At 38.8% G+C, this 12,754-nt stretch overlaps 1 protein-coding gene across 3 annotated transcripts in view; it reads right to left on the bottom strand.

The window, feature by feature from the left end:
* The window catches only part of NDC80 (NDC80 kinetochore complex component), a 48,903-nt gene that overhangs the window by 30,095 nt on the left and 6,054 nt on the right, over nucleotides 1-12,754 (bottom strand). For 2 of the 3 annotated variants that reach the window (XM_038543704.1, XM_038543706.1), the window contains exons 3-6: nucleotides 9,631-9,708; nucleotides 6,845-6,968; nucleotides 6,592-6,764; nucleotides 5,798-5,900 (exon numbers count right to left, since the gene is read on the bottom strand). In XM_038543704.1, coding sequence (XP_038399632.1) covers nucleotides 5,798-5,900; nucleotides 6,592-6,764; nucleotides 6,845-6,968; nucleotides 9,631-9,708 — 478 coding nt within the window. The remainder of the gene's footprint in view (nucleotides 1-5,797; nucleotides 5,901-6,591; nucleotides 6,765-6,844; nucleotides 6,969-9,630; nucleotides 9,709-12,754) is intronic. The other variant, XM_038543705.1, reaches the window with a different exon arrangement.

Genomic DNA, 12,754 nt, shown 5'->3' with positions numbered 1-12,754 from the left:
TCCTTCAGGGTGTATAAATATGAACTTAAGATTGATTACAATATAAAATATTCAGAAACACAATTGTTTAACCTTGAAAGTGACAACAGATATTGTAGCAAAACATTCAGATGTTTATAATAAGCTAAAAAGGAAATGGCTAAAGGATTTTAAGGCAAAGAAATCCCATTTTGCAATACCTGTTTTTATAAATTGTCTTAAAAGCATAACCTTCCAAACATGAAAATTACTAGAAAATGTAAATGAAGTGGCTATTAAATGTAAAGATATAAATCTGTATCTAGTATAATGCACACCAAGCTTCTAAGAAAAGCATCGTGCATTAGGGATGTAAAAGAAGAATGTGGTTTCTGTTAAAAATATTTCATTAGGGATCCCTGGGTGGCGCAGTGGTTTAGCGCCTGCCTTTGGCCCAGGGCGCGATCCTGGAGACCCGGGATCGAGTCCCACGTCGGGCTCCCGGTGCATGGAGCCTGCTTCTCCCTCTGCCTGTGTCTCTGCCTCTCTCTCTCTCTCTCTCTCTGTGACTATCATAAATAAATAAAAATAAAAAAATTAAAAAAAAATATTTCATTAATTTTTCTTACCCTAGGACTTACATATCAGATTCCTAAATTCTTATCCCAGAGTTGCTTGTCAAATCTACTTTCCTATTCCAAAGACACTCATAGAAGACTTTTTGTACATCTAAGGAGAATGCAGGCAAGTCCATCAACTCATCCTTTACTACTTCTTCCTTTGAGAAGGCCTCAAGTGACAATCAGATTTAACTAAGTCTGAAAGACATGCAGGGCAGAGCCCAAGATTAAGAGCAGAATCTTCTATTTTGTTATCAGGATAGATAAAGAAAGTATTTCTGATGCTTTGTCAAAGGTCCATGCGAAAATTCTTGATACTCCACAAAGTTAAAAAAGACCCTTACAGAGGGACAAACCACTTACTAGGAGCTATATAAAACATTACTACAAGAATTAAAAGTTCTTCTGAATTGAGGAGATTTGGTTCAAACAGTTTCAAAGTGAAATTGTATAGAGATAATCAGAAATATGGATTTGAGTAATATTTTTTCAATAAAAGGTGACATTTCTCAATATACCACTTCTCTCTATAGTGAAATATGAGAGGAATAAAGGACTCAGAAGGCCTGAGCCTGCCCAGGTAGGGGAGTTAAACCATAGCCCAATCCATTGCTCATTGTGTAGCTCTTAGCCCTACCTGCACAGAAAGCCTGGCTGGGACATCTGAAAAGCTTCTTAGCTCAGAGACACTTGAGCTAAGAGCCTAGAAGGCAGAACTGATCATCCACTGAGCAAAGCTAGTGACCTCATTTGGACAGGATATTTGGGGCATAGGCTGGCTTAAGTCAAGACCACAAAGAGCCATTGGGGCCTGTTTACCTGCTCTACTCAGGCAGAAGAACTGATTTACAATCTTATCCACTGCTAGTATAGCTTCTAGCCCTGCCCAGGCTGGAAGCCTAGCTGGAGCACCTGGAAAACTGCCTGGCTGAGGAGCATATGAAGATAGCCTGGCAAAGGCTTTGATCATCTATAGAGCCAAGTCAGCAATCCCATCTGGGCCAGATTTTGGTACAAAGGTTTGTCTGATTAGCTCCTCAACAAGAATCTTGCCAGCCCTGTAGTTTGTTCTGTCTCCTTCCCCTACTCTGGTAGAGAATCTAATCCATATAGCTCTTACCACTGCTGAATACAGCCTCTAACCCTGCTAACCAGGAAACCTTGATAGAGCTCATGGGAATCTCAATAGCCCACCTTTAGCCCCAGTTACAGCAGCAATTGAATGGAGAACCTGCTCTGTTTCTATAGACCCAAGACAGTAGCCCTGTTACTTGGGGAGCTAAGCATGTAATTCTCTCTGATTTGATCCCCAAGAAGCCTGGTTTGTCATGAGGCCTGGTTTGAAGTCCCAGTGGGACGGGGAAGATAATTTTTAGTGCTGCCCAAACTGAATACAGTCTCTAGCCCCACTTGACCAGAAAATCCTTACCAGAGCACCTACAAATATGTGTAACCCATCTGACAACTCTGATTATAGTGGTTCCAGGGTGAAGAATCTCACTGGTGGCCCTATCATCTGCAGGGCTGAGATGGTGCCCTGTTAGACCAGGGTACTTGGAGCATAGTTCTGCTTAATTTGAGCCCCAAACAAGAGACTTTCCAATCTTGGAGCATGTATGGGGGCCTCCTCCTAAGCACGGAAACTAAACTGTAGCTTTGCCTGCTGCTGTTTACAGCCTTCAGCCTGCCTAATCAGAGAACCTAACGAGAGCATAGCCCATCCTACAGCCTTACTTACAGTGACCCTTGAAGGGAAGCACACAGCTCACGGCCTTCCTCATACGGAGAGCAAAACCAGAAGTGGCTCCTTCTGTACAAGGAATTCAGCACAAACTCATATCATTGATATGGGTCTCTAAACAAGTCAGACAGGCTTTGGGGCTATTCTGCTGCACCACCATGGCAGAGAAACTAATTTATAGCACTGCAGCACTGCCTACTGCTGAGTATGGTACCCAGGCCCAAATATCCAGGAAATCATGGAGGCTGCCCTATAGCCTCACTTGGGCAGGGAACCAAGCCAGCAGTCCTCTATAACTGTTCTCAGACAGCAGCATTTCCCCCACTCTTCTAACCTCAGAGCTTGGGCAGTGGCCTTTCCCAAAAATAGATCCTGATATAAGTAAGCCCCACCTGCCCAAGTACATTACTAGAGATGTATCTAAAAACCCAATCTGAGCTGATTGATAAAGAACTGTCTCTACCAAAGAGAACTTGTCAAATGTGGAAGAGACCACTAATTCAAATGGGCAAGTACCATTATATGGAATCAAGGATCATGAAAAATAAGGTAAACATGACACTAAAGAAAAGGAAAACTAAAGGAAACTAATAAAGTTCCAATAACTGACCCTACAGGAATGGAGATCTATTATTCAGAATAATCCTCTCAAAGATGTTTAGTAAACTATAAGAAAACACAGTCAACGAAACAAAATTAGAAAACCAATGTAGGAACAAAACAAGAAATTCAATGAAAAAACTGTCAAAAAAAAAAAAATCCAACAAATGAGAGCTGGAAAAAAATGACTGATCTAAAAGAATTGAACAGAGAGCTTCAAAATCAGAGTCGACCATGCAGAAGAAAGAATCAGTGGACTAGCTGACAAGACATTGAAATTATCCAGTCATAGAAGCAGAAAGAAAAAATGAAAAAGAGTGAAGAAAGCCTATGGGACTTATTGGTCATCATCAAATGGTAGAATATTTGCATTATGGGTATCTCAAAAGAAGAAAAGAGAAAGGGATAGAAAATATAAAGCAATAAGAAACTTAAAGCAGTAAGAGATGAAAACTTCCCAAACGTAGGAAGAAAGTGGACATCCCGATCCATGAAGTGCACAGGACCCCAAACAGGGCTATGTTGATACATACTATAAATAAGTTGTCAAATTCAAGACAAAGAATTTTGGAAGCAGCAAGAAAAAAAAGAGAGAAGTTACATACAAAGAAATCTCTGTAAAACTATTGGTGGAATTATCAATAGAAACTTTTTAGGCCAGGAGAGGGGCACCTGGGTAGCTCAGTAATGAGCATCTGCCTTCGGCTCAGGTCGTGACCCCAGGGTCCTGGAATTGAGTTTTGCATTGGGATCCCCACAGGGTGCCTCTCCCTTTGCTTATGTACGTGTCTCTCTCTCTCTCTCTCTCTCTCTCTGTGTTTCTCATGAATAAATACAATCTTAAAAAAAAATGAAAAAAAAAAAAAAAGAAAAGAAACTTTTTATCCCAAGGGATGGTGTATTCAAAAAAATATTGATAGGAATAAAACATATAAACCCAAAATACTGGATCTGGAAAAACTGTCCTTCAGAAATGAAACAGAGATACTTCCCAAAATAAAAAATGGAGTTTACCACCAAGAGACCTGCCTTACAAGAAATGTTACAGCGAATTCTTTGAATGGAAGCAAAAGGATGCTAATTAACATTGTAAATACAGATGAAGGCAGCGTAAAACTCATTGGTAAACATACAATCAAAGTCTGGTTTTCTATATGGTGCTGTATAATTCACTTACAACTCTAGTTTAATAGTTAAAAAATAAATGTATTAAAAAGAACAATAACTGCAATAACCTGCTATCAGAAACACAATATAAAAAGTATGTAAACTAACCTAAAATGTAACAGGGAGAAATGAAAGTGTAAAGTTTACAAATGTTATTGAAGCCATCAGTTTAAAATAGAATGTTATAGTTGTTTTTTTAATTAGGCTTTACATCCAGCATGGAGTCCAATGTGAGGCGTGAACTCACAACCCTGGGATTAAGACCTGAGCTGAGATCAAGAGTCAGATGCTTAACTGACTGAGCCATTCAGGTGCTCTGAATGTTATAGTTTTAAAGATATTTTATGTAAGCCTTATGATAACAAGGGAAAAACATGAAGTAGATACATAAAAAAATGATGAGGTCAAAGTATGCTAATATCAAAGATCACCAAATTTAAAAAGAAGATAGTAAAATAAGGACCAAACAGAACAAAAGATCTTCAACATAGTCAGGAAACTATTAACAAAATGGCTGTAAGCCCTTACCTATGGATCACTACTTTAAACGTAAATGGATTAAACTTTCCAATCAAAAGGCAGAAAATGCTGCCTACAAGAAACTCACTTGAGACTCACTTTAGTTTTAGAGACACAGACTGAGAGTGAAGGGATGAAAAAGATATAACAGACAAAATAGACTTTAAATTAAAAATGGAAGAAAGAGACAACGAAGGTCATTACATAATAATAAAAGGACCAATCCATCAATTATTTGTAAATAATTACGCAACTAACATTGGAGTGAGCACCTAAATACATAAAGGAAATACTAATAAAACTAAAAGAAACAACACCAATACAATAATATGTGGGAGATTTTAATACTGCACTCTCAAAAATGGGGAGATCTAAAGAATAAATAGAGATCAACACTACAGACTAAATAGACTCAACAGACACACACAGAACATTCTACCTAACAACAAACTATACATTCTTCTCATGAGTACAAGGAATATTTACTTTCTTTTCTTTTCTTTTTCTCTTTTCTTTCTCTCTCTCTCTCTCTCCTCCCTCCCTCCTTCCCTCTCTCTCTTTCTTTCTTTCTTTCAAGATTTTATTTATTTATTTGTGAGAGACACAGAGAGGCATGATCCCAGGACCCCGGGATCGAGTCCCACAACAGGCTCCACATGGGAGGCCTGTTTCTCCCTCTGTCTATGTCTCTGCCTCTTTCTCTGTGTCTCTCACAAATAAATAAATAAAATGTTTAAAAAAAAATAAAAAAGGGAAAAACCCAAAGTAATGTTATGTATGTAATAGGGAAATACTTTAGTTTTTTTATTTTTTAATTTATTTTTTATTTTTTATTTTTTTTTTAATTTTTATTTATTTATTTATTTATGATAGTTACAGAGAGAGAGAGGCAGAGACATAGGCAGTGGGAGAAGCAGGCTCTATGCACTGGGAGCCCGATGTGGGATTCGATCCCGGGTCTCCAGGATCGCGCCCTGGGCCAAAGGCAGGCGCCAAACCGCTGCGCCACCCAGGGATCCCACTTTACTTTTTTAAAGCCTAAAACCTCGTGAAAACAAATAGTTTCCTTGCCAATATGGTAATTCCTTCCTCTTACACCTAGAAGCATTTATTAATAGTCTGAAGAAGTCCAAGTCAAATGTCAAAAAAAAAATCTTTCCTACATATACATTTTAAAATGAAAATCAAATACCTTGATGCAGTCTATTAGCCAAACCAAGGCTGCCACAATGTGTGGCCATGTATGAGGGGCCCCCACTGTATACATGGAGCTTTTGGATAATGCAAAAGGATACCTGTGAAAAATGAGGAAAAAAGCCAACAATGTTAATTTTGTGAAAATAAGGCTAAATTAGGCTAAAAGTTACATTGGAAAAATTCCATGTATATACTAACAGTCTTGACTTATTTAGAAGATATTTATTAGAAGATTTTGTCCTTGGTCTTCTTACTCTAATGATTTGGTGTATTTTTTGGTTTCCTCTCTGCAGATAACTCTGTACATATATCCCTAAAGCAGCAGAACTTGATTTACAACCAGTATGTTGGACTTCTCTCCTAAAAGATTGTTTGTTCTCTCAAATTCTATGTACCCCAAATAAGCTACACGTGTATACTCCTCATCCTCCAATCCTTTCCTTCCCATGTTTACTCTACACAGCCATTCTTGACCTCATCCACCCCATTTTCTTTAGGCCTTCAATCTTGCCTTTTTTGCTTCTATAACATCAGTGATATCTACTCCCTGTCTATACCCTGTCACTTCAGTACTTGGAAGGCCTTACGATCTATCTTCTATAGTTCAGTAATAACCTCTACACAGTGGTTTTTCTTGCCTTCTAAATGTATCTTAAGATATACTGCCCACAGTGACCATCTTAAAATATATGATTTCTTTAACTCCGAATCTTTACAAATCAATTGAGTCTGATTCTTCTCTGTGTTCCAACCATCTCTCTAGGGTAATAAGAAATATAACATACAAACCCAAGATCTCTAAAGATTCTTGGAACCTCTTCTTCAAACTTTGTGTCAGGAAGTTCATATGAAGGGCACAGGAAGCCATAAAGAAAAGTGAAGATCTTTAGGAAGTCTTTAACAGAAGGAGCTTGTAGAGATTTCATGGATACGCTATATGCATAACCATTTTCTGTAAGAAACTATAATAATTTGTATGAAACATCAAACATCTTATAATAGAAAAATTATTAGAAAATACACTTAAGAAAATATAAAATACCTCACAGAGTTGTCGAATACACTGTTGAATGAATGCTTTGTCATTAAGTGGCCGGGGGTCCTTGATTTTTTCAGAACTGGAAAATATACCAAATTGACTATTCCGGGAGCCATGTCCACTAGTTCTGGAAACATAAATAGTCAAAACTATTTCTGTCTGTGGTCAAGTCTAAATTATTTCAATGTGATTTTATATTTTACTATAACCATTAAATATTAAAGTTCAATTCTTTTCTCTTATTCAAAGCAGAAAAAAAAGAGCAAATAATGATAAGTATAAAATTAGGTGGGAAGAAAAATGTACTTGTGGTGCTTTGCATTCCTAACACATAAACTATTATTTAAGAAGGAGAATTTTGAGACCACAAGATCTTCTATACAATCATTCTCTAAGTCTGTTCAGTAACCTAAGTCCTTTTGCCATCCTATTTAGCCTTCCATGATTGGTCCTTCACTCCTAACCCCTTCATTTGCCACCATTTCTTGTGGAAAATTACTTTTGAGATGTTAAAATAGGTTGTACATACTTTTTCTCTTGAACATTTTTGTGTCAAGCAAAATTATGAATCTGATTGTTATTTACTGTAAATATACATGGTGCTACTTTTTAGCCATTAATGGATACAACATATGTGCTCCATTCTAAGCCTTTTCCTATAAAACAAATCTTAACTGGTTTATATTTTAATGGTTCCTTCTGCCTAACATTGTGGCCTGATTTAGCTAACAACTGCAGTTTATTAAGCAAATACCCTTAAAATAATTATTTTCTGGGACGCCTGGGTGCCTCAGCTTTTGAGCGGCTGCCTTTGGCTCAGGGTGTGATCCTGGGGTTCTGGGATTGAATCCCACATTGGGTTCCTTGCATGGAGCCTGCTTCTCCTCCCTCTGCCTATGTCTCTGACTCTCTTTCTGTGTCTCTCATGAATAAATAAATAAATCTTTAAAAAAATAATTATTTTCCTTATTGAACAGATGCCACAAAACTGCTGCAATGAACACTGCTGTAATATCTGAACTCTATTCATCAAAGCTTTATTTCTCCCTGCAGGTTTGCTTACTGCTTCTGAATTCTCTCCTGCTAACACTCTAAAAGTTCTTTAACTTGGGCCTTCCTACTCCACTGCCTGGATTAATTAGCTTTTTTTCCCGAGAATTTGCTAATTTGAGAACCACTTTTCTATATACTATTACTTTATCTTTAATTAATTTTCTTTTTTTTTCCCAAAAGGAACACATGTATAGACTTGGCTCTTATTCTACACAAAACTGCATTATTAGATATCTTTTTAAATTACAAGAGTTCCCTAACCAATCAAATATTGTCTTATTCAACTTATAGCTTGAGAGCAGAGTCTAGAACCAGTCTGTGGTTTGAAATTCTGTCTCTGTTGCTAGTTGTATGACCTTGGGTAAATTACTTAACCTCTCTGTGCTTCAATTTCCTTTTCTATAAAATGGATACAATACCAGTATCTACTCATAGGGCAGTTCTAAGGTTTAATACAGATAAAGCACTTACAAAAATTGCCTTATAAAAATGTTAGACTTGCTAAGCAAATGTTAGATTTTATAATTATCATATTATTTCTGAAGTTCACCAATGAGAGAAAAGTTACATTACAAAAATGTCTTAAGATTTTTTTATCAACTGGAATGAATACCAGAAAGAGCTTAATTTAGTTTCAAGGCAAAGACTTTTCATTAGGTAACAAACATTTGATCTCTGAATATTTTCAAAACCAATGAACTGGTTTGCTTTAAAACCAGTTATATTTTGTTTTGGTGAGATAAAAGAAAGTTCCTTTTCTCAATTTTGGGGTTGATCATTTCTTAAAAAGTAAGTCAATTTTATTGAGGTGTAATTAGCCTGGAGTAAAATGTACCCTTTTAAAGTGTATAGTATGATGGGGTTCAACAATGTATATATACCTGTGTAATCTCTGCCACAATGAAAATATTGAAAATTTTCATAATCCCGAAAGTCTTCTACTTAACATTCAATCCTTGCCCCACCTCCAGCACAGGCAATCACTGATATACTCTAAACAGTGGTTCTGGAAGTATGATTTCGGGGATTTCTAAAAGGTCAAAGCTATTTTCATACTGAAAAACTAAGATGTTATTTGCTCCTTTCATTTTTATTTTCTCATGAGTGTACACTGGAGTTTTTCAGAGATTGGCTACATGATGTATGATATTTTAAGAGACTGAATGTGGAAGTTGATATGAGAAGCTAGCTATCTTCTATTTAGCCAGACGTTAAAGAGATTTGCAAAAATGTAAAACATCATTTTCCTTACTGAAATAGTTCCATTTTTGGAAAAAAATTTCTTTTAAGTTAAAAGTATGTTATTTATGTTAACACGTAAGAGGTTATTGTTATTTCACATTCACTAAACACAATTAAAAACTTTCCAGTTTTAATTTCTAATATGGTTAACAACCATAAATACAGCCCACAAAATAAAAGCTCTTTGCAGTCTTAATATTTAAGAATATAAAAAAGCCTCGGACTTTGAAATAGATATTGATTCCTCCTAATTTAAAATGCTATGGTTCCACACACTCTGAAAGCCAGGTATAGAATTTTCAATCGACTATTCACTTATAACATGAAATAGTGGTCTGAATGTGCTGATATATCTTTTAGCACTATCCAAAACAGATATAACCATTTCACCATTTAGAACAGAAGAAAGCTAGCTTATAACTTTCTCTTGTAAGGGGTCATGCCATCCAATTTTTTAAGAATTCCTTCATTAAAACTAATAAAAAATATCATACCTTTTACCAAACACAGAGATTTTTCTTTCAGATGTCGGTTTGTTTATACTCAACTTTCCAAAGGCTGGTTTCTCTTTGCTTTAACAAAATGAAAAAAACAAACTTTAAAAAACAAATATAAAAACATAACAGTTTAAGCAATTCTTGGAAATATGTTGGAACTAGAAACTCTTTCCCATTACTTATAAAAATAATCCAGAATCATGAAAATTTTTAGTAGCAATCATAGCTATTACAAATGGGACAGGCTAACAACATGTACAAGCAATAATGCTAAAACGTCAAGAAGAAAGCAGAAACAAAGAAAGCAGAAACAAACCATATCTACATTCTAATTTCAATTATTTTAACCTAAGTACATTTATGGATAAACTTAAAGGAAAAAAAATTTAAAAATAGGTATCTTCAATCATAGGATAGCTACATTTAACATTTTTCTTTTAAGGCCAAGTCTATCAAAATGCAGCTACCCATAAGAACATACATCATGTAAATAACAGACCCAAAACATTGCCAAAGGCAGCCATTTAGTTTTCAATACCATTAAGGCATAAATCTTTTAGTGTATGTAATACGTAACAATAAAAAAAAATGTCCCTGATTTTAGAAGGAAAAGATATAAAGTAATTAAATTTCTAGGAGGGAGGGGCAAGATGGCGGAAGAGTAGGGTCTCCAAATCACCTGTCTCCACCAAATTATCTAGAAAACCTTCAAATTATCCTGAAAATCTATGAATTCGGCCTGAGAATTAAAGAGAGAACACCTGGAATGCTACAGTGAGAAGAGTTCACGCTTCCATCAAGGTAGGAAGACAGGAAAAAAGAAATAAAGAAACAAAGGCCTCCAAGGGGGAGGGGCCCCGCGAGGAGCCGGGCTGAGGCCGGGGCGAGTGTCCCCAGGACAGGAGAGCCCCGTCCCGGAGGAGCAGGAGCTGCACCGACCTTCCCGGGCGGAAAGGGGCTCGCAGGGAGTTGGAGCAGGACCCCAGGAGGTGGGGATGCCCTCGGGCTCCCGGGGACACTAACAGACACCTGCGCCCGGGAGAGTGCGCCGAGCTCCCTAAGGGCTGCAGCGCGCACGGCGGGACCCGACGGGACCCGGAGCAGCTCGGAGGGGCTCGGGCGGCGGCTCCGCAGAGGGGGCTGCGCGGCCCGGGAGCAGCTCGGAGGGGCTCGGGCAGAGGAAGAGGCTCCGTGCGGAGGGGGCTGCGCGGTTCCAGGAGCAGCTCGGGAGGCTCGGGCGGCGGCTCCGCGGAGGGGGTTGCGCGGCCCGGGAGCGCGAATCCAACACCGCAGGCTCCGGAGCACAGGGCGCTGGGACACAGCCCAGGATCCGGCCTCCCCCTGGGACAGGCAGAGGCCGGGAGGGCCCAGGACAGCAAGGACGCTCCTGCCCCAGCTGAGCAGATCAGCGGCCCCGCCCCGGAGCCTCCAGGCCCTGCAGACGGAGACCTCCGGAGTTCCTGCGGGGGCTGAATCCAGGTTTCCAGAGCTGGCCCCGCCACTAGGGCTGTTGCTCCTGGGGCCTCACGGGGTAAACAACCCCCACTGAGCCCTGCACCAGGCAGGGGCACAGCAGCTCCCCCAATTGCTAACACCTGAAAATCAGCACAGCAGGCCCCTCCCCCAGAACACCGGCTGGACGGACAACTTCCAGGAGAAGCCAAGGGTCTTAAAGTACACAGAATCAGAAGATACTCCCCCGTGGTTCCCTTTTTTTTTTTTTGTTTTTGTTTTGCTTTTTGATTTGTTTCCTTCCCCCACCCCCCTTTTTTCTCCTTTCTTTCTTTTTCTTTCTCTTTTTCTTTTTTTTTCGTTTTTTTTTTCTTCCTTTTTTTTTCTCTTTCTCTTTTCTTTCCTTCTTTCTCTCCTCTCTTTTTCTCCTTTTCCCAGTACAACTTGCTTTTGGCCACTCTGCACTGAGCAAAATGACTAGAAGGAAAACCTCACCTCAAAAGAAAGAATCAGAAACAGTCCTCTCTCCCACAGAGTTACAAAATCTGGATTACAATTCAATGTCAGAAAGCCAATTCAGAAGCACTATTATACAGCTACTGGTGGCTCTAGAAAAAAGCATAAAGGACTCAAGAGACTTCATGACTGCAGAATTTAGAGCTAATCAGGCAGAAATTAAAAATCAATTGAATGAGATGCAATCCAAACTAGAAGTCCTAATGACGAGGGTTAACGAGATGGAAGAACGAGTGATGGACATAGAAGACAAGTTGATAGCAAAGAGGGAAACTGAGGAAAAAAGAGACAAACAATTAAAAGACCATGAAGATAGAATAAGGGAAATAAACGACAGCCTGAGGAAGAAAAACCTACGTTTAATTGGGGTTCCCGAGGGTGCCGAAAGGGCCAGAGGGCCAGAATATGTATTTGAACAAATTCAAGCTGAAAACTTTCCTAATCTGGGAAGGGAAACAGGCATTCAGATCCAGGAAATAGAGAGATCCCCCCCTAAAATCAATAAAAACCGTTCAACACCTCGACATTTAATAGTGAAGCTTGCAAATTCCAAAGATAAAGAGAAGATCCTTAAAGCAGCAAGAGACAAGAAATCCCTGACATTTATGGGGAGGAGTATTAGGGTAACAGCAGACCTCTCCACAGAGACCTGGCAGGCCAGAAAGGGCTGGCAGGATATATTCAGGGTCCTAAATGAGAAGAACATGCAACCAAGAATCCTTTATCCAGCAAGGCTTTCATTCAAAATGGAAGGAGAGATAAAGAGCTTCCAAGACAGGCAGCAACTAAAAGAATATGTGACCTCCAAACCAGCTCTGCAAGAAATTTTAAGGGGGACTCTTAAAATTCCCCTTTAAGAAGAAGTTCAGTGGAACAGTCCACAAAAACAAGGACTGAATAGATATCATGATGTCACTAAACTCATATCTCTCAATAGTAACTCTGAATGTGAACTGGCTTAATGACCCCATCAAAAGGCGCAGGGTTTCAGACTGGATAAAAAAGCAGGACCCATCTATTTGCTGTCTACAAGAGACTCATTTTAGACAGAAGGACACCTACAGCCTGAAAATAAAAGGTTGGAGAACCATTTACCATTCGAATGGTCCTCAAAAGAAAGCAGGGGTAGCCATCCTTATATCAGATAAACTAA

The sequence above is a fragment of the Canis lupus genome, chromosome 7 (genome assembly GCF_011100685.1).
Source record: "Canis lupus familiaris isolate Mischka breed German Shepherd chromosome 7, alternate assembly UU_Cfam_GSD_1.0, whole genome shotgun sequence".
Classification (NCBI taxonomy): domain Eukaryota; kingdom Metazoa; phylum Chordata; class Mammalia; order Carnivora; family Canidae; genus Canis; species Canis lupus.
The sequence above is the reverse complement of the archived record's forward strand: the minus strand, read 5'-3'. Positions and strand labels throughout refer to the sequence as shown.